General features: G+C 43.6%; 1 protein-coding gene across 5 annotated transcripts; it reads left to right on the forward strand.

Moving 5' to 3' along the window:
* KLHDC8A (kelch domain containing 8A) lies at window positions 1-26383 on the forward strand. 5 transcript variants are annotated; one of them, XM_083444552.1, is made up of 7 exons: window positions 1-314; window positions 16830-16882; window positions 17595-18010; window positions 19359-19523; window positions 23146-23361; window positions 24320-24421; window positions 25088-26383. In XM_083444552.1, the coding sequence occupies exons 3-7, from the start codon at window positions 17632-17634 to the stop codon at window positions 25279-25281; spliced, it is 1056 nt and encodes a 351-aa protein (XP_083300678.1). In that variant the 5' UTR covers window positions 1-314; window positions 16830-16882; window positions 17595-17631; the 3' UTR covers window positions 25282-26383. The 5 variants fall into 5 exon arrangements, with proteins under 5 accessions (XP_083300678.1, XP_083300677.1, XP_083300674.1 ...); XM_083444551.1 differs by having other exon boundaries at window positions 2-309; XM_083444548.1 differs by lacking the exon at window positions 1-314 and adding an exon at window positions 6263-6573.

Genomic DNA, 26383 nt, shown 5'->3' on the forward strand with positions numbered 1-26383 from the left:
GTGTGGCCTTTTCAAACGGACCAGCTAGACGAAGCCAACTTCTGCCCCCACCTCCTTTTTTTGTATTGAGAGCTTCGTATTATATAAGTATGGCTCTGAAGCGTCAATTCGTATCCAGCTTGTCAGCTCTGAGCTGAGCGCCAGGGAAATCATTAACCGTGCACACACTGTACACCTTGGATTTTGTATTGTGACAGAGATTATCGTCTTCCTCTGCTATTCAGTCCTTCATCCAGAACCTCCCTACCCTTGATATGTCCCTTCTTTTGTATTTTCCAGTTGATAGTCTGGGGTCCTGCCTTCTCAGTGGTAAGGTAAGCCCATTTAAACGAATCTTCTCAGAAACTGTTGCCCTTGACGCAAATGGCTGTAAGATTTAATTATCTGTTTTTCAGTGAGGTGAACTTGCTGCTTAGGAAGGCAAGGGAAATAAATTCTCTTTAGCATCTGCTCAAATTAGACCCTGCTAACAAGTTTACTCACATGTGTGGCCTATAGTTTGAGATGCTGGGGAACTGGGCAGACCTTTTTTGTATGAGCTGCAGGGAAGATTTCTGGTCCTACTGGCAGCTTAACAATGATAGGGTTTTGAGGATGCCATTGGTATGTGTTTACACCAACCTCTCTCTATTTTCCATTTGTGCCAGGTTTTCAACCGCATGTATAGCTAAAGGTAAGGATAGGTCATCCGTCCATTGCAAATAATGGAGCAGCATTTTTATTGCACAGTATGTTTATTTCCTGCATTGCAGGGGGTTGGACTGGATGGCCCTTGGGGTCCCTTCCAATTCTAGGATGCTAGGGATAACAATGACCACAGCTTCTTATAGAGTCTATGATATAAACTGAGCAGTTGATTGTGGCAATGGCCTATTTCATCAGATGCATGAAGTGGACTGAGAAAGTGTGGGAGCATATGCCTATATGCTTATAGGGTAAGATGCAATTCTTTGTGAAGGATACCTCCATACCCATGGAGCATAACACATTAACCCAGTGCGTGTTAAATAAAATGGGTATGCAAAAACCACATCCTGGTGGTTGGTAGGCTGCATGGGATGGTGGTGGTAAGACATTAAGTCCTACATTTCATTTTGGGGAAAATTCTGTTATGTTTAATCTTCTTATGGGTGTTTTGTCCACCTTCTAAAATCTTAATCTGGTGCTTACAATGTGCTGTTCTTGCTTATTATTTTTTTTAATCCATTTTTTTCCCCTGACAAATCTCTGGGGACTAATCCAGGATCTTCCCTCCCCCCACTCTCTTCAGCAGTTGGGAAATTTCATTCAAACTCAAATAGGAATTTGGTGAGACAAGTGTACACTGTTGCTCATCTGTGGGAGAGGTGCTTTTGTAAATAATGATTATAAATGGTACAAGTTTTGGCGGCTTGAGCAACTTGGCATTATTCCTTCCTACAACATCCCTTGTAGTGCTTGTTCAGAGTACCCAAAAAGAAAACTGGTGAGTTGCATCTTCATATGGTGGGTTGCAGCAGGAATATCTCCACCTTTTCCTAAGAGAAAGAAAACACCAGTTTTCCTCCCTGTTCCCTATCAATCCTTGCATGAGTGGGTGGGCTTCCTGAGAGGTCCACAGGAAAGCATCTTGTCCAGGGCTTTCTCAGCCCGGACAAGAGTCCACAAGAGACTTTGCTTCCTCAGTTCTTGGCATGGTCTGCCTGTAGGAGCTGTCCAGCAGTCCTGATGCTGCCTTGAATTCTATGCCGAAAGACAACTCAGAATTTAAATAGAGATACCCATTTACACCAGTCATTTTGTATTTCAGTCCAGCTTTATAGTTGTAGCAACAACTATAAAGAGGTTCACTCCAATTTAATGTTCTTTTGGCTAGTGTATGAGGCTCCAATGTGCATGCACATAACTCTTGAGTAGTCATTCTGTTTAGTGTGCATGTGATATGTATGCCACCTGCTTATGCATATCTATGTATCTGCACAGATATGCCTGCATAAACCCATGCAGGACTGTAGTGTCAATAACATCAAAACACTACAATCTACCCTGCCTAAATGCAGCGGGAGAGTTTTTAAGTTTTATTTCTTAAGCGGCAAATGCACTCACTTTAATTAGCATTTTAACATTAGATTGGTTCGGTTCCTAAACATCCTATTTGTATGCAAATTAAATCCTCCCTTTGGATAGTTAGGAGATTAAAATAGCTGTTAGGGGATGGAAGGTTGCCCTGGTATGGAAAGTGCTGCAGACATCTTGCTTATTGACTTGCACATTTTTCATGACCTGCTTTCCTTTTAAAAAACAACAGCAGAGCAGCTCTGTTTTGAACTCTGCAACCAAATAAGCCTCACTGGGCAGAAAACAGAAGAGAGAGCTGGTGTTATATTAGCTCCTTTAAAAACTTGCCCCTTGGCAACTGTAACTGCAGAGTGGTAATAGTTTATTATAGCATCTGACCTTGTGCTCAGTCTGGTATGACCACCCTCTTAAAAACACTCAGGAGACAAGCTGTGGCAGGTGGGGAAAGTGGTCACAACAATGGTCGTGCTGGACTTACCCAGTGGTCAGAGACCATATGCTGCCCTGTCTCCATGCCCTTAAAGCTACCACACAGTGTGTTCTAAATGCAGACCTAAATGACCTGGGCAGCTCCAGATATTCCTAGACTACAACTCCCATGCTGGCAGAGGTTGATGGGAGTTAGAGTCCAATAACACCCGGAAAGTCACAGTATAAAGAGATTACTCTGCTGCTTGCTGGGCTGAACGAAAACTATTTCCACTTCCATTTTTCAGTGTATTCGTTACATTTTCAGCGTACTCATTTTTATCCTGCTCTGCAGCCCAAAAGGGCTCCTCGGGCAGCTTGCAGATGTGAGTAGCGCAAGATAAGCCCTGCCCCCAGGCTTACAAGCTGAAATGCATGACACAAAAGGAAAAGAGATGGGGAGGGGAGAAGGGGTACTAGTTCTCAGTTATAAAGCTCTTGCAGTCACTAGCTGGGATGAAAAAGTTTTGTTAAGAGCAGGAGCCAAAAGTTCCTGAGTTGATGGAGAGGCCCTGTTCCCCCATCTCTCTCCCTCTATGGTTACTGAAGACAGTTGAGAGCAGAGACTGATGGTGCTTGAGAGAACTACTGTCAGTGCATGAAAGTGACAAATGAGGTGGGGGGGGGGAAACCCTCTTCTCCTCCCACACCTGCTGTTGCAGATCCGGCTGCCACCTCCACTTGCCAGGGAAGTCAGGGGAATCGGGGAGTGTGTTCTTGGGGCTTGGGTGGGGCAAACAGTTTCTTTCTTTTTTTTTAAGTGTCTATTTCAGTTTTTATAATAATGTGAAATAACAGTACAAAGTCACAACCGTTCAGTACAGAGCAGTCTTCAGATTGACTTAGAAAATGCCATTTATCCCCTCCCTCAGAAGAAATAATCTAAGTCCCTAGAGAAACCAAAGTGAGCATGGGAGAACTCACCCCTCTCCAGTTTGAATGGAGATTGTAAGGATTATTGCGGTAATGTAAACTAGTAGGTTAATTTTATCCCCATACTGTAGATGTGGTGGTGCTGGCAAGGAGCGGCTTTCTTAATGCCACTAGTGAGTTCACAGCATGGGTGACATCCAAACCAGGGACATCCTGGTTCACAACCCAGTCAGAATTGGATGTATCCCTACCCTCTACCTCCATATCGTAAGTGGCATGCAGAATATTTCCTAGGCTGCATAGTGAAAAGCTGTATATGAATAACTTAACAGGAGGCAGCTGCAAAAGGGGAAGCTTAAAAGCAGCCATCAGATGGGAGCCCTTCAGAAATATAGAAAGCTGCCTTATACTGAGCCAGACCATTGGTCCATCTTGCTTAGCATTGTCTCTGTTGACTTGCAGCAGCTCTCCGGGATTTTGGACAGGGGTCTCAGCCAGCCCTAAAGATGCTGGGCAGATACTCTACCACTGACCCACAGCCCTATCCATTCACTGACCTCTGGCCCTCAGTCATCACTTAAAACTGCCATGAAATCTATTTACATTCAGTCACAAGCACTTACGTACATTGACAGGTGTTTAACAAAGCTGCCAGTGCAGAATTCCCTGAATAAAAGGCTTGCTCTAATATTTTCCTTAAGTGTGGTTCAACATTTTCCCATTATCTTCAAAATAGTAACTGCTGTGTGGATAATTTGAGTAAGTGCCATGAAATCTTTGCTATCAATCACTTATTATGCATAATAATAAGTATAATATTTTTACTTAGTATTGGGCAAAAGGGAATTACATATGCACTGGGGAGAAAGGCTTGCTGAGTCTCAGCAGGAGACTATGCCCCTTGAGGAATGGAGGTCAAATTGCAAAAGATAAACATTGCTTGCTTCTGATCGTAAGTTAACTCAGCTATTTCAGTTAACTTGAGTGTTATAGCCTCATAAAGTCTATCTTTGAAGCAATCCGATCCAAATGCGACAAATTCTCCTATCCCTCAGCTGTGGCAGACAAACATAGAGTAGACTGTATCCATGCCAATGGGGATTCACCAAATGCAAAAAGTGAACACAATAGCTGAAGGCTGCTTGGTTATTTGACTGTGATTTCATGATCTACAACAGAACCAACTGCAAGCATTTGTCTTAAGAGCACCATCCCATAACGTCTTTCCGAAGCAAGTTTCATTGACATTACACCCAGGTGTAAAGCATTGCAGCTTATTCTAATTTACCATATAGGGGCAGTATCTGGCAGGAAAAGCTGAAATGCCAGTCAAAAGGTCAGTATATAAATTGGTATTCCCCACCCACACAGTCCATATTACAGAGGGTGTCATATTCAAGATTGGTTCACTTTTATTTCTTTTTTACATGAAATATGGCTTCAAGAGGGAAATGCAGAACAGGTATTTTTTTGTATCATCATCATGGTGCAAAGGGCAGCGTGTCTTGCCAACATATATTGAGAAACCGATATACTGTACTTGGCTTGGCATATGAATTCTTTTTTTAAAAGGGCATTTGTTTTCAATCACCATTCATGCCTAGCAGGGCCCATATTTTTGTCTTGATTCATTTTGTGGTGGAAAAAGGAACATGTACTGTATAGTGAGGCTGGCTCATATGTCACAGTACCAAATGCCACCCATTGGCTCTTCTGATCTTTCCATCCATGCCTTGCTTCATCTTGGGGCATAGGAGCCCCAACCCTTGGATGAGGACGCCAAGAGGTGGTTGACAGCACTGCAGGCATGTTCAGTGCTGCATTGTGTATCAGTCACTTCCTTGCAAGACTTGCAAGTGGCCAGGAGCTGTGAACCAAGGAGGAAGATGGGGAATGTATCTTAGGCCACCCATAGCCTCAGGGAAAGATTGCCATCATGGAACACAGCTTCTGAGCCCTACCGACTACCTGTGTGTGCCTACCATGGTGGAGGAGAACTTTGGGAAGGAGAGGGAGCCTGTCAAAGGAGCTCGGGTGGCTCTGGCAAAGTAATACAAGAGGAGCATGTTGGTAGCTTATTGTTGAGTCTGCATTATCATCACTAGTCAGATACATTTGGAGTCAACCTGGACAGTTTTCAAAGGGGATTGGACAAAATAACAGGAGATAAGTATCAATGACTGCTAATCGCAATGGCAGCATATCACCTCCCATGCCAGAGGCAGTATGCATCTGAGAGTGCTATGGTGATTGTTTTCTGCTTATGGGTTTCCCAGATGCATCAGGTAGGCCATGGCAGGGACATGATCCAGTGGTGCTCTTATGGTGCTTTTATGAGCCAAAGGTCTGTGAGATGAAGCTGAAGAAGTAGAGATCACAACTGTATAGCAGTGATTTGCTTGTTTTGGAAAGGGAAGGACTGACGTTTGCTAGGGGTGCTTGTGCCATGACCCTAATGCTGCTGCTGTTGTTAAAATAATAATATTGTGATTTACGTCTTCAGTGCATCAGTCACTGTGGAGTGCAGGTGGACAGTTTGCATCATTTGAGCACAGAGTTGGCATAATTATTCCCAGGCAATTGGGGCAAAGGCAGAAGTAGAAAACCATTTGATTTTATGAATGGATTTGTTGGGACAAAAGTAACTGATGTAAGCAGATATTATTAACACCATTGTTATCACTTGGAATATCTGAGTTTATGCCAAGGCTGCCTGTAGGCACTTCTTGGCATGTGAAAATACCTCCTATGCCTTCATCAGAATTTCTGCCATTTTCACCCATCCCTGCCTTGCATTTTCAACCGAGCCCCGCTCCCTCCCTGCAATTCGCCACGCGAGAGGCTGTTGGAAAACTTCCTGTGCAAGCATGGGAGCCATAAAAGGCTTATTCTGGCTTTTATAATCCAGTGCGGAGACACACACACACTCTCCTCTAGCTGACTCTAGGCAACTGAGAAAATACAGGTCACTCCAGCAGACGGGGATTCCTCTGCATGTGATTGTATTTCAGCTCCTGTAGAGGAAAGTGAATATTATGAGAGTTGGATTGATGCAGCTGGGCGATCCGTTTGCCCGGCTCCTCCTTTGCAAACATACAGCCGTCATCTCTTTTGGGTTTCCTTCCTCCATAACCATGGACTACAGCCTCCAGGGAATGGAGATCACAGATGTATGTGAGTAATTACATTTAAATAGATTGGAGGGGGTGAGGGAAAGGGAGAGAGAGAGAAATAAAAAATCAGACTTACGCTACGTAAGAATTCTTGTGTTAAACTTGATTTCCCCTCCCCCTCCAAGAAAGAGCCTGGTTTTGTCAGAACTGTCTTTTTAACACTATAAATATAAAACTATCTTAAAACATTCTTCGGCAGCCAAGCAAAAAATCCCACGGGTCTTTAGAGGTCATTGCTTTCTGTGTGCATGGCTGTATGTTTTGCATAGAGAGTAGCTTCCTTCTCCTGAGCACAGCTTTTAGGATGCCATCTGAGATTAATCATCATCATTACTGACAAGAAGTATGTGGGTCAGTTTGTCGGGTTATTCCTCTGATGGTGTCGTAGCTTAAGGTCGCGCTGTATCATAAAGTGTCAAATGTGCTGTTATTTATTGCTTCCCGCAGTGGTCCAAGAGACTGCATGACATATTTCTGGATATGTGAAGTCAGATATAATAATTTAAAACACACACATCTGCATACAATTGCTCAGGAAACAATTTATAAGGAAGTGAGGTTGTGCTTCTATGTGAACCGAAAGACATGCCGTAGTGCTGACCCTCTGCTGAGTGCCTTCTAAATGTCAGAGAGTAGGATGTGATATCCTGACAGGTGCTATATGAACATTATGCCCAGATTATGCCGAAAGTGAATTGAGTAAATGGTTAATTCTGTACAAAGTACAATCCTTTCACCTTGCAAAAGGCATCTGTGGTATCAAGAGTGTGGAAGAAAGACACAAAATACTAATGAAATGAGGAGAAGGTTTGGTATTCCAGAACAAAATGATTTCTCTTCTGCAGGAATTGTGTTTCCTAGATTCTCAAACACACCCTGGCAGGAAGTTAATAATCCATCAAATCCCATACTGTTCTGAAAGGTCGTGCAAAAGAGTAGAAGAGGAAGAGATGTAGGAAGAGGTGCTTCCTAGCTAGGGTAAAAGACCTTAGTGGGATTCATTGTTTGACATCAAAACCTGGTACTTGGCTCCTTTCAGTCTTGTGAAGTGGGCGGCTGCAGGGAGAGAATATGAAATTGCTGTGTTGAGTCAACTCCCTTTATCCATCTAGACCAGTATTGACTATTTGGACTGGCAGAAGCCCTCAAAGGCCTTTGGCAGAGCGCTTTCCCAGCTCTGCTTTTTCATGCGATTTGACAGTAGATGGTAGAGATAGAACTTGAGACGTTTTGCACGCAAACCATGTATCCTACAACTGAGCCGTGCCCCTTCCTTATATGTTTGCACATCAAATTATTTACAGCAGGGCGGGATATATTGGCCTACTCTGCACAACACACTGAGCCAAACTATGGTTTACAGGCTTCGTTCAGGTGGTCTTTAGCATGTCTGGAAAACTAAAATTGAAAATCATATAGCAGCTAGCACAGTCCGTTACAAGTGCTAACAATAGGCAGGGAAATAATTAAGAAGAAGAAGAAGAAGAGTTTGGATTTGATATCCCGCCTTTCACTCCCTTTAAGGAGTCTCAAAGCGGCTAACATTCTCCTTTCCCTTCCTCCCCCACAACAAACACTCTGTGAGGTGAGTGGGGCTGAGAGACTGTGACTGGCCCAAGGTCACCCAGCAGCTGCATGTAGAGGAGTGGAGACGCGAACCCGGTTACCCAGATTACGTGACTACCGCTCTTAACCACTACACCACACTGGCTCTCCGTGGTCCACCCTTAAGTGGTCCACCCAGACCCTCAGGAATTTTCAAGTGGTTCATAGGGAGAAAGATTTGAGCTTAGTGAGACCATACGAATAGAAAGAAGATCACAATTACTTTGCTGCGCCTGGTTGTTTTTGCTGCCACATTGAACGAAGCCAAAGTTTGGTTTAGCACGTTGTCCAAACTAGGGCTCATGGTTAAGCTCTCTCTCCCTGCTAAGCATGAGATGTAGCTACAGATCTGACATCAGAAAGGTCAAGAGTCAGAAACAGGGTGTGTGGGGATGGACATTTCAGCCTCTCAGGACCTTAGTGGACATTCTGAAACAAAGCAACTTCGAAGGGGGGGGACTCTAGTATGAAATTGCTGAATTACAACCTATTAAGAAGTTCAGTTAATTAGCTGCTATCTGTGTTATCATCAACACTGTTTTGTGAATGGTCACTGAACTTATTCAACATAATTGTCACATTGTATTTTTTTATTATTCCCCTCTGACCTCATTGTTTTACGTTTAGTTTTACGTGTGTGTGTGTATCAGCTTAAAATAGGAAAATGCTTAATGCATCTGATGAAGCTGACTGCAGCCCATGAAAGGTTAGAGCATAATCAATTTGCAGTATTTAAATAATCATGGGACTTTTTGCTGCTATATACCTGCCATCATAATTTTGAAAATCCAGTAGACACAAAGTGGGTGAGGGAAGCTGGTGGAGTATCCTGGTGGAGCAGTCCCAAAAAACTAATAAAGAATTAAGATTATTTGGAGCAACAAATTTGATGGCAACAAATAGCTGTCTGACAGAAGTCGTCATTTCTGCCTGCATTGGTACTTTCTGGTTCGTCATGGGAAACAAAACAAACTAGAATTAAAACAACATTGGAAATTCTCAGTCATGTCCTCACCTTGCCTGAAATTATGTAAACTCTGGGCCTCAGTTTCATCAAGCTTTACAGAAAAATTAAAAGTAGATATTCTACTTGTGGATATGCTTCACAGCAGGCTGGGGGTGCAGCAAACCTTTAAGCCAAGGCTACAGATTAGCCTGTCCCAACCCACTGCCCTTTAGATGTGTGGGACTACAACTTCCATCATTCTTGACTATTGGTCATGCTGTGTGGAATGATGGGAGTTGTACATCTGGAGGATACCAGCCTAGAGAAGTCTGTTGTAGATGAACCTATTCTGGCAGGATGTAGATCCATGTTTTGTCCCACTAGGTATGTTATTTTAAGCAAACTCTAGGGAAGCTCACAGTGCAAAAAAAACATAAACAATTATTCTCTTGCCATGAACTGCGTTGTTAAGTACCAATAAAAAACAGCAACGGTCGCTAACCAGCAGCCTTTTCCCCTAGACATTTTATTTTATTTGGACTTTGAAAGGCAATTGAGGGCACATGTCACATTACATGCAAATGTATTTTTAAAAGTGCTGTTGGACATTTTTAAAACATCTTCAGGATGAGGCTATTTTGTTTTGTTTTTTATAATATTTTATTGGATTTTACAATAAGTACAAAACGACAAAAGATAAAAGACAACACAACAAAAAAAGAAAAAATAGAAAAATACGGCGACATACAAACACGTAACAGCAAAAAATATAAAAAATAAAAATAAAAATATTAAAAACAATTTTTATCTCCTTATATTCTTTGCATTAACTTGTTTCTCCGACCTCCCCAGACCTCCCTTCTCTGTATTCCAGATCATATATTCTGTCAGCAAATTCCTTCCCTCTGTCATAATTTGATTTTATCATAATCTTAATATCTTAATATAATTACATTTCCTTATACCTTAAAATATTTAAATCTTTTTCTTTACCCTTTTTTACTAATAACCTTTTACATTCAATCTGGTGTCATCAAGCATTCATTATCTTATAGTGTTTCTGTAGATAGTCTTTAAATTTCCTCCAATCTTCCTTCACCGTCTCTTCTCCCTGGTCTCTGATTCAGGATGAGGCTATTTTGAGGTTAGAAATGGTGGCGTATGTGTGTATGTTTAAACCTTTCCCTGCTGGCCATTGTTCTGCTCAAAATCATTCCCTAAGCGACTTTCCCTCCTGTTGGTAGGATTTCAGATGCCTTTTTTAAGAAAGATAAACAAATATCAGGAACTCATGGGACAGCAGGAGGACACTTTTGTGCAGAAAAATGGAAAACAGGAAAGGGGTGAAACATCCCCCTTTCCTCCACTTAACAGCTTTTACCCTGATGTTAAAAATGGCCAGTGGTGCTTGAGGAATTTGATATGTGTGTGTTCCTATAACAGCTGACCTGATCCGCAGCTCCCAGACTCATGTGTGGATCAGAACGCAGCCGTAGTTTGGATTTTGCAGTTCTCCAAGTTTCGCAATGTGACTGTCAGCTCAAAAATATATTAAAAATGCATTTTAAAATGTGTACTTTTGGGGAGGAAATACATTTGAAAATATGTGTGCACAAAATTTCATGCAGATTTTTTAAAATTACAAAAGAACTTTTGAACAAGCAGTTGAGAAAATTAGATGGTATGGAAATATTGATCCATTCATCCCTTACTGACTTCCTTAAATGGGTTTGAAAACAACATGGTATACAGAGCAGTCTGTTCTTACTGGCAAACTCCAGTCAATTCTTCAGTCACCATGAAGTTTGTCCTGCAGATTTAGTGGTTTCTGCATCAGATTGTTAACCCTGCTTATATTAATATTTAAATTTCCTGTGTTGTTCCACCAAAATCATTCACTTCCTTACTATCATAGGTCAATCACCACTGCCTTGCCTTATCATATATCAACTTAGCTGATCATATAATACTTTTTAGGTCCTGCACTGAGAAGGCAACTAATGAGACACAGCTGGAGATCAACTACTCTTCCTGGGTAAAGTGGTTCATCTGCCTTAATTGGATTTGTGTAACACATTCCTCCAAAATTTCCAGTTCAATTAAGGCTAAGAATAGCATGGAAATGATAACTGTGAAGAAGAAGAAAAAAATATGGAAAGAGAATCAAGAGTCAAGGTATAGAATTGCAACAAGAGAATTTAAAGCAGGACTGAGTGTAGGCAGACATAGTCTGTGGAATTATCTACAAGATCCTTTCTTCAAATTTTGCCTGCAATTTTGCACACAGTATTATTCAGCTTTCTCTTTGAGCAGGGATGGAGAACCAATGGCCATCTAAGTGTTGAACCACGATTCTCATCATCCCCTGTCCATTGGCCATGCTGGATGAGGGCATGGGGCTGATGGGAGGTGGAGTTCAGTGACATCTGGAGGGACACAGACTTCCCAACCCTGTCTAGACATATATCCCAAGTTTAACTTCAGCATTCTGGCAGAGCCTATAACTGTGCTAACATCCGTCTTGTACTGCGCCCCTCACACTGAATTGCTGCATCTGGGTATAGCCTTGGATTTTGATTTCCCACAATGCCCTAAAGTAACACTTTGTTGGAGGCATTATGGGAAGTTAAAATGGAGGCTCCGAGCTGCCCTGTCCTCATTGTAGTCCTCTGTTGCCCACCACCAGACCCTCTGAAGGACCCCCCTTCAAATCTGGCCCTGCGTATAATTCACCTGCTTAACTAGTGCCAGTAGTAAATAGGCAGGAAACTGAAGTTGCAAGGCAAATCCAGTCAGTGTGTTGGACTAGGATATGGGTGACCAAAGTTCAACCCCCCACTCAGCCCTAAAACTCAATGGGTGACTTTGGGCCAGTCACAGTCTCTCATCCTAACCTACCACACAAGAGTTATTGTGAGGATAAAATGGGGGGGGGGGGAGAGAAACTTGTTATTATCCATCTTCAGTTCCTTGGAGGAAATATGAGATATAAATGCAATAAATAAAATAATAAGGTAAAGCCAGGACCTCAGCAAAAGCCATGTAAGAAAGAAGGGAGATGGACAACTGTGTTGGGACTTTCTCCTATTTCTCTGAAGCCCAAGAAATTCCTAAGTATCTTAATGGGGATGGGCTGAAGCTCAGTAGAAGAGCCTCAGCGTTGCATGCAGAAGGTCCCAGGTTCAAATCCTGGCATCTCGAGGTAGAGCTAGGAGGGACCCTGACTGAAATGCTGGAGAGCCACTGCCAGTCAGCGCAAACAGCACTGAGCTAAAGGTAAAGGTAAAAGGGGCCCCTGACCATTAGGTCCAGTCGTGACCAACTCTGGGGTTGCGGCGCTCATTTCGCTTTATTGGCCGAGGGAGCCGGAGTTCAGCTTCCGGGTCATGTGGCCAGCATGACTAAGCCGCTTCTGGTGAACCAGAGCAGCGCACGGAAACGCTGTTTACCTTCCCGCCAGAGCAGTACCTATTTATCTACTTGCACTTTTGACGTGCTTTCAAACTGCTAGGTTGGCAGGAGCAGGGACCGGCAACGGGAGCTCACCCAGTCGCGGGGATTCAAACCGCTGACCTTCTGATCGGCAAGCCCTAGGCTCTGTGGTTTAACCCACAGCACCATCCGTGTCCTGTCAGTACTGATCTAGATGGGCCCAATTAACCTGATTCAGTATAAGCCAGCTTCCAGTGCTAATTTCTTCTTTCACCTGAACCTTTTGTTTATATCACACAGTATTTCCCAGGCTTTGAAAAAAGGTTGCCTGACTTTTTATTTGCGTAGTGGTTGCCATGGCAGGGGAAGTGTTCATTCTGTTGCAAGGTCAGAAAATGTCAGGCACAAACTCACATTAAACCACATCGGCTGCTTGATTCATGCAACTGAGAAACACTGTCAGCGCCAGAGTCCCAGTTTCAGAAAGATGCAGAACCATTTCAGCTAAGAAATTGGCCTCACTGCGGGTTCCTTGCACATTAGTGCTGTTGCAGGTGATGAGGAATTACCCCCTGGTTAAGTGTCCCGAAGACTGTGTCCTTGGGGTATAATTATTACACACTATACCTGCCAAATCATGCCACTGAATATGAACACAGGGTCGGGTGGTGCATTTTGCAGGGGACGTCAACGTACAAGAGGGGGAACTTAACCCTCCCCCTACCTGCAGGTTCTCCCTTCATATGCCCTCCCAGGCCTTTTTCCTCTGCAGCTGTGCTTTCTCTGGTTTGACTGAAGGGAAGGGAACAGTAAAAAATAAACAAAAAACCCCAGGTAGGGAGAAGAGCATTTGCAGGTGAAAATAGGTAAGCAAGAAAGGTTGAAGTACCTTATCTCCTCAATCACCAAGTTCCTACAACCCCCACCCCCAGATCTGTTTTGGAGGTTCCCCCAACCCTCTGGAGCAGAACTGGGGAGGGCATGAGGCACGGGGGCGGTGAGAGAGAAGGGAGGAATCTCATTGTGCAAGTGGGAATCCTTGCACTGACAGGCCATTTGCTTAGCGCTGCTTGCAAAGGTTTGGAAACAGGGTCTTAAAAAAAAAAAGTAGCATGAAATTCAGCTCCTGACTTTATCATGTAGCCTGGTGCCTTCAAAGCCAAGGAAAAGTTGCTTAAAAGATGCAAAAACTGAAGAGCAAGCAGCTACTTGGGGAAAATGTTTTGTTGTACCGCTGGCTTCAGGGACAGATCTATCACCGTAATTGAATCTAGGCCATAGCATTAGGCTTAAAAGCTCTTTATGAAATAAGACGCTCGCGAATCCCGTGAGAAAACTATGCTTTGCTCAGAAAGGAAGAATTCCAAGTATATGATGATAGTGCTTAACAGCTGGATGGTGAAGATAATGTTTGAGTATCTACCAGGAGTCACCACTTAATAAATGGAGATTTTAAGCCAGGGTTGGGGAAGCAGGAGCCCTCCAGATGCTACTGGACTATAACTCCCATCGTCCTTGACCACTAGTCATGCAGGTTGGGGCTGATGGGAGTTGGAGTACCACAGGTTACTCCACAGAGGGCCACAGCTTCCCCATATCTGCTTTGGGAAAGGGGAAGTAGGGGGCATATGATAATTACCCACCCTTTTTCAACCTGCCCCATAACCTCCCTGTTTTCAGAGGTAGACAGGCAACAATTGAATGATGAAAACACCTCATAGTAAATGATCATTTATATTCACCCATTAATGTATAGGTTGTAACCCTATACTTACTGACTTGGGAACAAGTTCCACTGAAGTCACTGGGGCTAACTTCTAAGTAGGAATTTATAGGATTGCGCTGACAGTGCATATAGCCCCTTGGGCAGATTGTTAACCTTCTACTGCACAATGAAAATGGGCACATAAGTGTGTTAGCTCGGTAGGTTGTTTACCAGCTTCTCAAATAGTTATATGCATACCCTAGGAACTTACCACATGATAATCATCTGGCTTCACTATATCTTGGAAACAGGCCTTGGAAAAAAATCTGATCTCCAACTGCTCTGCATTTGAGGTTGTGCATTTGTGCCCTTGCCATTATGGTATTTTTGGATAGCTTGTCACTTGCTGAGAGCTGAAAATGTGCCCAGGGACCTGAGGACACAGCACAGCTAGGAGCTGCAATTGTATTTATTTGTTTCTGAATAATAACAGATGACGTAATGCCAGTATCTGTCCTGCTTCAAAGGAAAGAAACTCTCGTCCCTGATTGGGGGGGGGGGAGGATATTGTCATTATGGTTTGGTTTGAGATGGCTATTTGGGGAAAAGATTTTCTCCCTTCATATTTTAATATTTTTTAATACATGAATGATGCGTGATATAATGTATTTGCTTTTGCAATTTGCTTTGGGTTTTCTCATGAGAGGAAAGGTGTGATATGCATTTTTAAAAAATGACTAAAATATAAACAAGATCCCAATAGCATTGGGAAGGCAAATATATACCAATTCACTTGGAGGAGTGCCCACTTCACATTTCCCTCACTCCTGCCTTTTCCTAGCAGGGGGAAATGGTCAGTTGGAGGCAGGAATGATTCTGGTTTCTGGGTCCTGCTTGCTTTTCCCCCACAGGCGTCTGGTTAGCCAATGGGAGGACAGGATGCTGGACTCGATGGGCCCATTGGCCTGATCCAGCAGGCTCTGCTTATGCTTTTATGAAACAAACCAAAGTGTGTTACGTGCAAAGCAATGTTCCTGTTTGGTTTCCTCCAGGTTGGGTTGTGCAACATTCATCTCCCTTGACTTTAAAAGCCTTTTTTAGTCTTGTCAATGTCATTTGCCTACTGTTGTTGATGGAACAAGTGAAACTGACAAAGCTCCCTTGAGCTCAGGGGTCTGAAGTAAGATCACTCAAAGCAAAGAAAAGGCTTGGATCCTGCTTTGCAGAAACATGTGAATTAAAGCCCTCTCTCTTAAAACACCTGGAGTTTCTATTGGGAATACTTCCTATTGGAAAAGGTCATGTCAACTCAGGAAGCAGAGGCTGGGTGGAATTCAAAATCCACTGCAACCATAAAATGGTGTATCAGTGTTCCAAAATATGTGGACATCTTCTGCCCATGTGAACAAGGTACATTGATTTGGGATAAGAGCACAGCATCAACAATCTCTGAAACAACGTTGAGTGATCCTCGTCATGTAAACAGGACAGGTTCCTGGGAGTCCCATGAAAACAGTGCTTAGGGGCCTCATCATCTCCATTCTAACATTCACATTCCAACTTAGTGGTTCCCAAAGTGGGTGGTGCCCAGGGCTTTTTTCCGGGGGTACGCAGGGGTACACATACCCCGAAACATTTTGTGAATCTTTGTACTTTTGTCCATTTACTGTATTTATTTTCCCCAATATGAACTATAAAATTGTGATTTTCTTGAATCAAAATGATCGTACCCCTAAACATTTTTAAAGGGAAAAAAAAAGCACTGGTGGTACCATCCCATGAGGGGTGGGATGACCTAGCGGGGCCCTAAGAGGCAAGGGAGGTTCTGAAGACGTAGATGACTATCAGACACTGTGAACCATTGCACAGCAAGGAGCTTTTAAATTTTGCAGTGCCACTGCCTGCAATGTTACAGGAGCAAGACCTTTATTTCGGCCCATGTGTGTGACGGTTAAATTAGACCTTAGTAAATTAGACCTGTAGTACGTGCAAGAGGCCAGAGGAACATATAAAAGCAGAGTTATCTAGTTCTTTAAGGAAAGCTCAATTTTAAAAAAGAAATATTGGTTCTGTAATGAAACCTTGCTTTGGGTTTCTGTGTATGTGTGTGTGCTCAGGTTCAGGTGAGAAGAATGCAGCTGCCACTCTCCATATGTATACTCAGGTTTCCATCTATCTAAATTTATTCACCTCTTTTACATACTTGTCAGCTGTTCAGAGAAAGAAAGCAAAAAATAATCGCTTGGCTTGCGATAGGTGCTTGTGACTCTGTGTTCTAACTAATGGGCTGTTCTGTAGCAGGCTTACAGCTCAGCACACTGCTGCTGCGTGAGGCAGAGTCAAGTTATGGAGGATGGGATTGAGGTGCATCTCCTGCAGCTGGTCCAGGAAGACCCAGAGGGAGACAGAAGGATTTGGGAAGAGAGGCCCTTGAGAGGGAAAAAGTTCAAGGGACAAAGGCCTTGGGAGCAGGAGAGGCTCTGACGTATCTGATTGTCCCTTTTAAGAAGCAGAAACAAGAGACTGAATCCAACCTTATTACCGTTACTTCTTTCCTTTATTTATTTAGGATCAGGATCCAGCAGATGCAGAAATGGAAGATTAACAGACACTCAGTGAAAGGTATGAGCACCGCTTTGTGTGCCTGTGATAGGATATTGTTGTTGATGGCTGCGGGAACAGTGATCTATTGCTTGTTAAGATGTCGGTTTCTGGGCTATTCCAGATGAATGTTTATGGAGCATTTTTCCTGAAGAGCTTACACAATAGGAAGCCTTTTTCATTGAGCATTTGTCCTGATTTGTTTGCTTGCAGGGAGGTTTGGTGACAGTGAACATTCATCCTGATTTGCTTGGGCAGAGTTTATATGTCTTCCTGTTGACCTTTAATTTATCCCACACTTTGCAGAGTATTTCCGCATCACTTATCTAAATGTGGAGGGAGGAATTCAAAGTTGCACCAAGGCTATCTGTTAACACAACTATTTTGGCTTGCCAGGTGGAACAATCTCACCTCTTTTCCCCTCACTTATCTGGGGGTTCTTTCAATGCTCCCAAGCAGATTTTTTTGGGTGCTTTCACCCACTCTTTAGCTCTAAACCCACTGTTTAGCTCTAAATCAGAGTGCTTCAGAGCGCTTTTCCCTGGAGCTAAGCAAAAGGACCAGAGGAAATGTGAGTAAGCCCAAACTATGCAGTCCTAAATTTCCAGTAGGTGCTTGAATCAAAACACTGACTACCCAGAGGCATCCTCTAACTATTTTGAATCTCTGTTTCTGATGTGCTTTGTTATGCCTGAATGACATTTGCTCTGATTTGCATCCTTTCATTTTGCAGTACAAGCGAGCTGCCTAACAGATGCCGTCTTGCTCCCATGATGGATGTGCCTAGCATCAAAGACTTCCAGTGGAAAACTCTGGCACCTCTGCCCAGCCGGAGAGTCTATTGCTCCCTGGTGGAGGCTGGTGGTCAGGTCTATGCCATTGGGGGCTGTGATGACAATGGTGTCCCAATGGACTCTTTTGAGGTGTACTCCCCTGAAGCCAACCAATGGAATTCTCTCCCCCCAATGCCTACAGCCAGGGCTGGGGTAGCTGTAGCAACACTGGGCAAGAGGATAATGGTGATCGGGGGTGTTGGAGCCAACCAGACACCCTTGAAGATTGTGGAGATGTACAACATAGACGAGGGCAAATGGAAGAAAAGGAACTCCTTGCGGGAAGCCTCGATGGGGATCTCTGTGACGGCGAAAGGCAAGGAGGATTCTTTTTCTAAAAGGCACTGGTGGCAAAAGTCTGATTGGCTTTTAGGGAAGCTCCCGAGTGCATTTCTCCTAATTAATTTGATGGGCAGGGTGGAGTAAATTTATTCTTACATGGAAACAGATCTGTTCAGTGGGGAGCACTTAGCCAATTTCTGCTGCGCTGTGAATGTGTCCTGGCTTTGACCCTTGCACACTGGATGTTGGAATGACCATCTTTGAATTGGTTTGGGTAAATTCAGCTGATTTTCAGCAGCCCAGTCTAGAACGGGCTGTGAAGGCTGCCTTGTAATTGGAGCGCGCCATCTGTTTCTGTGACCTCCTCTTTGCTTGTAAAAAAAATGTCAATACAGCCAGCACGTTCTGTGTTCCTGCCAAATGTAGGACAGCCTGGTGGGTTTTTTTGCTTTGCAGAACTGCTTTTGCAGCTCTTGAAGGACAAATCATCGAGGGCACAAGCGATGTGAAAGCATCAGGTCACTGTATGAAAGTTTGTCTCTATATAGTAGAGTTTCAGACTTCACATATTCCCTTCCACCAAACACACCCATATCTGTTTGCTTCCTGTGACAAGTTGCTTTTGCAACTCTAAGCATTGCCAGATTGTCTTGTGCTGCAATGTAATGAACTGCTGTTGGGAAGGGAAGGTTTCCATCTCAAGTGGCCGTGTGCCTTGCTTTACAGAGGGCTGCCAGAGGACCAAACTCTTATCTGAAAGAGTCTTCTATTTGAAGGGTTGTCCAGTTTAAAAATAATGAACTAGAAGATGCTGCTCATCAATAGGTAGCACCCGGAATGCATATTCAAGAAGCACACAGATCACCTGGCCACTGTCTTCCCCACTGGAAAGAGATTTATTTCTGTTTTAATTATATCAACTGCATATATATTTGCGTCCATTCTTATCAGTTAGCACACTGGTTTTAAGCTGGTGGGTTGATCCAAGGTGGCTCTCAACAGGATTATTACCACCATGCAAATACATGGTAAAAGATTAAGAAATTGGACCGAATGCATGTTACTCCTAGGTCTGAAAAGGTTGAAGATACTTGAATTAGCATATCCTAATTTTATGAAGGTCTTTTGCCTTGTTTGGGGATGATGCAGTTCCTTTTTTGGGGTGATTTTCCCATCCTTTGGGTAGACATATATGGAATCCAAGGCAAAAAATGAAAGTTTGGGTAGGAATGAGATAGTTCTGCTTTCTATTTCTGCTAGTAATGCTCCTCAACTTTTTTTTAGTTGTGGAACCTATTTAGGAACTACTGTGATAAAGCAGAATCGAGATTCTTGTTTGGATTTATCCTTTTGCTTTCGCTCTCTCTTGCTGTCCTTTTCAGACTACAGAATCTATGCAGCTGGTGGAATGGGAGGAGACCTTCGCCCTCACAATTACATGCAGCATTATGACATGCTCAAGGACATCTGGGTGTCGCTGGCAACCATGCCCACACCCAGGTATGCCGCAACTTCCTTCCTACGGGGCACAAAGATCTATGTGCTGGGTAAGAATGAGCCTCCAGCCTATTCCTCTGACCATTATTCCTTTGACTGGAGAGTCGCCTAATGCTCCCCCCTGCAGAAGTTCTCGAAGCTGCTCTCTTCCATAACCTCTCTAAAAGTGCTAGGCCTTCTCTGGGATTAGCAATGCCAGCTCTGTAGCTGGGCCTCCAGGTCCATTTTTTTTACCATGGGCTGCATTTATTGCACAGGAGAGATAAAATAATGTTGCCTGAACAGAGCTCTGCCTTTACAATATTTTTTAATTAAAGGGCAAGCAAGACATGACTGACACTCACAGAAGGAGGTATTTGTTCACCCAGAGCATAGTTAAATTGTAGAATTCATTACCACAAGATTATTTTTAGAATGTTTTAACTGCTTTTCCTCTTTTGTTTTTAAATTGTGGAGCAGTTTGCTGCTCCCTGGCTTCTTCAGAAGGATGGCCAGGAGATAAATTCAATAAATAAAATAAAATAAAATAGGATGTTGGCCTTTGCCCTGACCGGACTGTGGTGTGCTTACATACTCACAACCTGTTCACTGTTTAAAGGGGTTCAAATCTGCTGCCTGAGGGGACTACCGCACTCTGTGGTAAATCCAAAAGATATATTCACACCCTTTGGCACACAAATGGACTGCTTATGCTCCCATTTCATTTTCTGACTCTTGTGCAAATTGCTCAAACCCTGTGTGTTTTGGTTCCCAGCTCTGAAAGTGTAAAGCAAAGCTAAACAGAAGTAGAGACAGCCTGACTTGGTCTAGTATCCATAGTATTAAGCTATATCAAGGTTGTTTGTTTTTAATCAAATTAATTAAAAATAATCAAATTAATGGCCTTTAAAAAGTTTTAAAAGAAACAAGCAGGTAGAGAAATGGAACTTTATTGCTTTGAGCTAAAATATTTCCACTAAACTTGGCATGACACTGTCCCAAATGCACATGTACTTTGAGAAACTGTAAATATTCCTTCTAGGAGGGATCCAGAGGTAAAAAAACAACAACCAAGGGCTTGGGTGCCAGACTTCCACTGGCTTTTATTTTTAGCCTTTCATAGTTTACCCCAGCTGATCATGGCAGAACAACAGAAGCAAAAGAGACTTGTAAAGGCTAACAGATTTATGGCAACATCAGCATGGATGTTTATGCTACAATAAATCTGCTAGTTCTTAAGGTGCCACAAGACGCCTTTTTGTTTTTGCATAACTGTTTCCAAAAGACCTTTCTGTTTACCCTCTGTCTGTATAAATAGCTTTGTATTGTCGTTAGGTTCTATTTTCAGCCTTATTCCAAGGGCTCAGGGTAGGGCACCATTTTATTGGCCCTGCTTTTGTGCCATTGGGTTCCTCCCCATGACTCTTTTTGGGGGCCTTCATCCTGATTTGCTTGCACAAAGCATAAGAGCATACGAAGAGCCTGCTGGATCAGGCCAATGGCTCATCTTGTCCAGCATCTTGTTCTCACAATGGCCAATCAAATGCCTGTAGGACGTCTGCATGCCAGACATGAGCACAGCAGCACTCTGCCCACCTGAGATTCTCAGAAACTGATATTCAGATGCAAAATGCCTCTAAGAGTGAAGGTAGAACATAGTGTATGTGTTGGTTAGGCCATGCCTGGTGTTCATTGAGCATTTGTTCTGTTCTGTTGGTAGGATGATTATATGACAATGCACACTCATCTTGCATTCATCCTGATTTTTCTGGGATGTGTTTATATGTCTTCCCATTAGCCTTTAGTTCACCCAACACTTTTCAGTGCTTTCCCCCATCACTTTTACTTCCTGTAAAAGTCCATTTTTATGTTTGTTGCACTAGGATGACAGAGTGCTTTAATCCACTTTAATTGTGCATACCTAAATTTCCAAATGGGTCTTCTTTACAGCCCATCACCTTCTTTCCCTTCTTTCTGACCATTGCCTCTACTGTACTTAGAAGACGAGGAGAAGACTTTCTGTTTGCTACTCTCTGAATGAACCAGTACTCTGTGGCAACCATGCATGATGTAAAGAGTGCTTTGGTGATCAAATTGCATTTTGAAACTTGTGCAGGGAACCATGTTATTTTTGTTTACTTTACCATAAGGAATCATTTCCAGCTGAACTGGAGAGGGGGGTGAAATGTACTGAACTAACAAAGATGGACAGTGTTTGTCTGTCAGCAAAAACAAAAAAAAACACTCTAATGCTATTCTAGGCTGTATCAAGAGAAGAATAGTGTACCAATCAAGGGAAGAAATAGTCCCACTCTATTCTGCCTTAGTCAAACCATACCTGGAGTATTGTGTCCAGTTTGGGGCACCACAGTTTAGGACAAATATCGGCAAGCTTGGAACGTGTGCAGAGCGAAACCAAGATGATCAAGGGTCTGGAAACCAAGCCTTATGAGGAACGGTTGAAGGAGCTGGGTATGTTTAGCCTGGAAAAGAGGAGACTAGAGGAGATGATAGCCATCTTCAAATATCACATGGAGGATGGAGCAAGCTCATTTTCTCCTGCTCTGGAGGCTCAGACGCAAACCAATGGATTGAAGTTGCAAGAGATTCCAACTTAACATTAGGGAGAACTGTCTGACAGAAAGAGCTGCTTGACAGTGGAACAGATGTCCATGAGAGGTGGTAGAGTCTCCTTCCTACTGTCATGTATGTTCTAGTTGAGATTCCTGCATTGCAGGGGATTGGACTAGAAGGGGTCCCTTCTAACTCTGTAATTCTATGAACCTAATGGTCATGCTTCCTGCGTAAGCCCCTTACACGAACGGACTTTGCTGAGCCCTCACAGCTAGGAATAGTGAGCAGCTGGTGCCCTGTGGAGGGACTGCTTGGAGGTCACAGGGCAAGGGCAAATGAGTGGTCACAGGGGTGTGGGCAAGTTGTCATTGTATCTCCCCACCCACCTCCTTTGCAAAGCTACCTTTACATTTTTACAAAGAGCAAATGTGGTTCACAGGGGTCCCTACTGTTACAGTTGCTTCTCTACTGGGAGATAGGTTGTATGGCCTCCATCCTATTCTGGTTCTCTTCCTATCTTCCTTTTTTGCAAAGAAACAGCGGGCACTTAAAACACTGCAGATTTGTTAATACTCCACATTTAAGTGTTGTTCAGAAGGGGCCTCTGCCATGACTGTTACTAGTGGGGAGGGTTCATGCCATTGAAACTGTACATTATTAAGTAAGCCCCACTGAATTCCATGGGAGTTTACTCCATGATAAGTATGTACAGGATTGCTGTCTTAAAGGTTTCATACAGGACTGTTAACAAGGGACCCCATAAACCTCCAAATCTGTGAGAAAATATTATTCACCTATCTCCCTGGATATCCCTGCTACATCTTTCCCCCCCAGAATGTGGAATAAAGTGTAGAGTTATTAAGTGCACTGGGACCTGAGAGACCAGGGTTAAATCAGCCATGAAACTCCATGTGACCTTGAGCCAGCCACTGCCTAGTGTTTTACATTTGGGTAAATTGCAGGGGGCAGAGACTCTATGGCTCATTGCCATCGCTTCAGTATACTTTTGGATTAGGGTTGGCTGTGTGCTCCAGAGACCTGCTTGGCCAGAGAATAGTAGACCCCCATGGCTCCAGTTGCTGCTGCACAGTCTTCACTATACTCCCTTCTCCATCCTAGGAGGAAGGCAATCCAAATATGCCGTGAATGCCTTTGAAGTCTTTGACATTGAGACCAGGTCGTGGACCAAATTCCCCAACATCCCCAGCAAACGAGCGTTCTCCAGCTTCGTGTGCGCAGAGAACAACATCTTCAGCCTGGGGGGGTTGCGGCAGGGCAGGCTATACCGTCAGCCCAAGTTTATGAAGAACGTGGATGTGTTTGACATCGAACAGGGTGAGTTCTTCCTGGGTCACCATCTGCTTTTCAGCATGCCTGCCTTAAGGGCAAGCTGCAGGGCAGGAAATCAAATTCAAAAATTTCAGATTCTGCTACTTAGGGCTGGCTTCAGATTTTAGAGAGCCCTGGGCAAAGGGTCATCAGGTGGCCCCACTAGTGAGATGCCTTCAGTGGGAGCCCCCTCCAGCAACCTACCTCTGCAGTGGTTCAGCAGTGGGTATATGCACAGCCTTGCATTCTTGAGAAATCGAGGTGCTTATAGTGTGCATTCAGTTGCACAAGTCTCTGTGCTCTTGTCTGCTCCCAATCAAATGATAAAAGGGAAGGGCTTGACCAAACCCACATCAGCAGTGGTAGGCCTTGCTGAGGCCTTAGAGCCCTGGCATTTGCCTTAGTATGTTGTACATTGGCTCTGGCACCCTCATTACTTCAACAGTTTGTGCCCAGTATTCTTGTAAAGGGAAAGGTCCAGTCGTGACCGACTCTGGGGTTGTGGCGCTTATCCTGCTTTATTGCCTGAGGGAGCCGGCATACAGCTTCTGGGTCATGTGGCCAGCATGACTTAAGCCGCTTCTGGCGAACCAGAGCAGCCCACGGAAACGCCGTTTACCTTCCCACCGGAGTGGTACCTATTTATCTACTTGCACTTTGACGTGCTTTTGAACTGCTAGGTTGGCAGGAGCAGGGACCGAGCAATGGGAGCTCACCCCATCACAGGGATTCGAACCGCCAACCTTCTGATCAGCAAATCCTAGGCTCTGTGGTTTAACCCACAGTGCCACCCACGTCCCAACAGTATTCTTGTAGTCAGACACATATACCCCAAACCCTCTCTTAGTTCCCCAATTTTAGGATTATAGAACACACCCTTGATTTCTCTCTGAAGGAATCCAAATGCTTCAGAACACTAATGGAAAATCATGATTATTTAGCAGGTGGTCTTATTAATTTTCAGGGGGCTGGATGAAGATTGAGCGCTCATTCTTTCTGAAGAAACGACGGGCAGATTTCATATCCGGCTACTTGAAAGGAAGAATTGTCGTAGCTGGAGGCCTAGGTGAGGGTGACTGCTGTGCTGTTTCAGTGTGAAGTCATTATTCTATAGCTTGTGGAACGATATTACCATAAAATTATTGCTGCTACAAGGATGGCAACTACTATATTTGAGGCCCTTCTCAGGTCCCTTTCTATGCACAAAAAGACAGAAAATGATTGTACATGCTAATGTGGTGTGAGCATTTTGTAGACATAATCCCACATACTCCATCAGTTTTATGAAGAATTAAACTGGGGCTAGACAGTGCAGTGTCCCCCCCCCCCCAATATTTTGGACTAGAACTCTCATCACTCTGATCAGACCATACTGGGTGAGACTGATGGGAATTGATGGGTAGAAGTAGAGAAGGGGACAAATGAGGAAGAACCAAAGTGAGAGAGCCGAAGATCATTGGAACTCTAAGATCAAGCCAAACCAAACTTGAATTATCATCCTCATAAACATGTAGAGCAAATGAACAGAATCAATATCATTCATATGTGTGTGTATACACAAACACATATGCACACAAATGCATACATATACACACTAGAGGCAGCAAAGGTTGGTGGTTTATTCTTTATAAACAAACCCTTAGTTTAAATTAGCTGGGTAGACATGTGCAATCAAGTATCCGTGTGTGCTCACATGTTCTCTTGATGGTCTTCATGTTTTCTCGCTTATTAGGAAACCAACCAACTGTGCTGGAATCAGCTGAGGCCTTTCATCCTGGGAAAAACAAATGGGAGAGCCTTCCACCTATGCCCACCCCACGATGTGCCTGCTCTAACATTGTGGTAAAAAACTGCCTTCTGGCTGTAGGTGGAGTGAATCAGGGCCTGAGTGATGCAGTGGAAGCTCTGTGTGTTTCTGACTCCTAGCCGGCCTGTCTCCAGATGCCTCACCAAGCACCTAAGAAAATGATTAGCCTCCAGTTTTGAGCGGTGGGCCTACACCATCCCTCTCACTCAGTACTATGCGGCTTTCCTGTAACTCCTTTCACTGTGTGTTTTGGAGAAGGTAGTTTCTTCAGGCAGCTACACAATTTCATGGCTCTGGTGGCTAGCAGAGGCCCTGTGGCAATGTCAGTTTTGCAAGCTCTGTCGAGCTCCACCACCTGATGAATCTATGGTCGCTTTTCCCTGTCGACTCTGAGCAGCTAGCTTTGCTTCAAAACAGAAAAGATGCATAGAATGATGTGGGATATTCCAGGCAAGAATTAGGAAGCATTACCTAGGAACTAGAAGCATGTTTTAGATACAGTTGTTGAACCTACCATTGGGTTTTTCACAGGTAAGCAAAGGGAGTGCTGAATCCCAGAGGCAGGGAGAGAGAGAGCTTCCTGGTGCTCTTTGAAATGGACCCAAAAAGTTCTGGCGGTGGTGTTTGGTTTCAAAGTGTTCAGGGTTTAAAGCATCCTGAATGAATTTCCAGGGTGCTTCCTCATCATGCAGCTAGAGGCATGGTGAACCAACCCAATTTGTTGCCTTGATTGACAGTTCCTGCAATTAAAAGTTCCATATTGCCTCTGCCAGAGGCTGAAGGCTAGAAGGCCATAGTTAAGAAACCAATTTATGGACAGGGATGGCTCTGCACCATGGACCAAGATTGCAATACCTGCAATGCACACACTCATGAAGTGTGTGTGTGCACAGAGAGACACACACACTTTTCAAGTTGTTCATATCCTGTCCATTATACCCAAGGGGCCAGCTGTAAAACCTGGAGTGAGCTTATTGTAGCCCATGTTTGGAGAACAGGAATGTTATGGGGTCTGCTCATAACAGCTTTCACACAGCGCCCACGGCAACAGCAAAGCTTTGAGTACCTGCTGTTTTTATTGTATTTCATATATTGTTTTCTTTATTACTTTGGCACAGAGGTTGAACTTGCCAGTGTCATCTGAATTATGTATGATGGATCAGTTGTAGCAGTTCTGCTTAGGTATTAGTAAATAGCACAAATAAACTATTCTTATGGTAA

This window comes from Podarcis tiliguerta (assembly GCF_965153285.1).
Source record: "Podarcis tiliguerta genome assembly, chromosome: 6".
Lineage (NCBI taxonomy): Eukaryota > Metazoa > Chordata > Lepidosauria > Squamata > Lacertidae > Podarcis > Podarcis tiliguerta.

What these genes read in the sequence shown, in the direction of transcription:
- KLHDC8A (XM_083444552.1), top strand. Translation starts at nt 17,632, where the DNA reads ATGATGGATGTGCCTAGCATCAAAGACTTCCAGTGGAAAACTCTGGCA. An exon ending in GATCTCTGTGACGGCGAAAG is followed by an intron (nt 18,011 to 19,358) that starts GCAAGGAGGATT and finishes TGTCCTTTTCAG; the next exon opens with ACTACAGAATCTATGCAGCT. An exon ending in TGTGTTTGACATCGAACAGG is followed by an intron (nt 23,362 to 24,319) that starts GTGAGTTCTTCC and finishes ATTAATTTTCAG; the next exon opens with GGGGCTGGATGAAGATTGAG.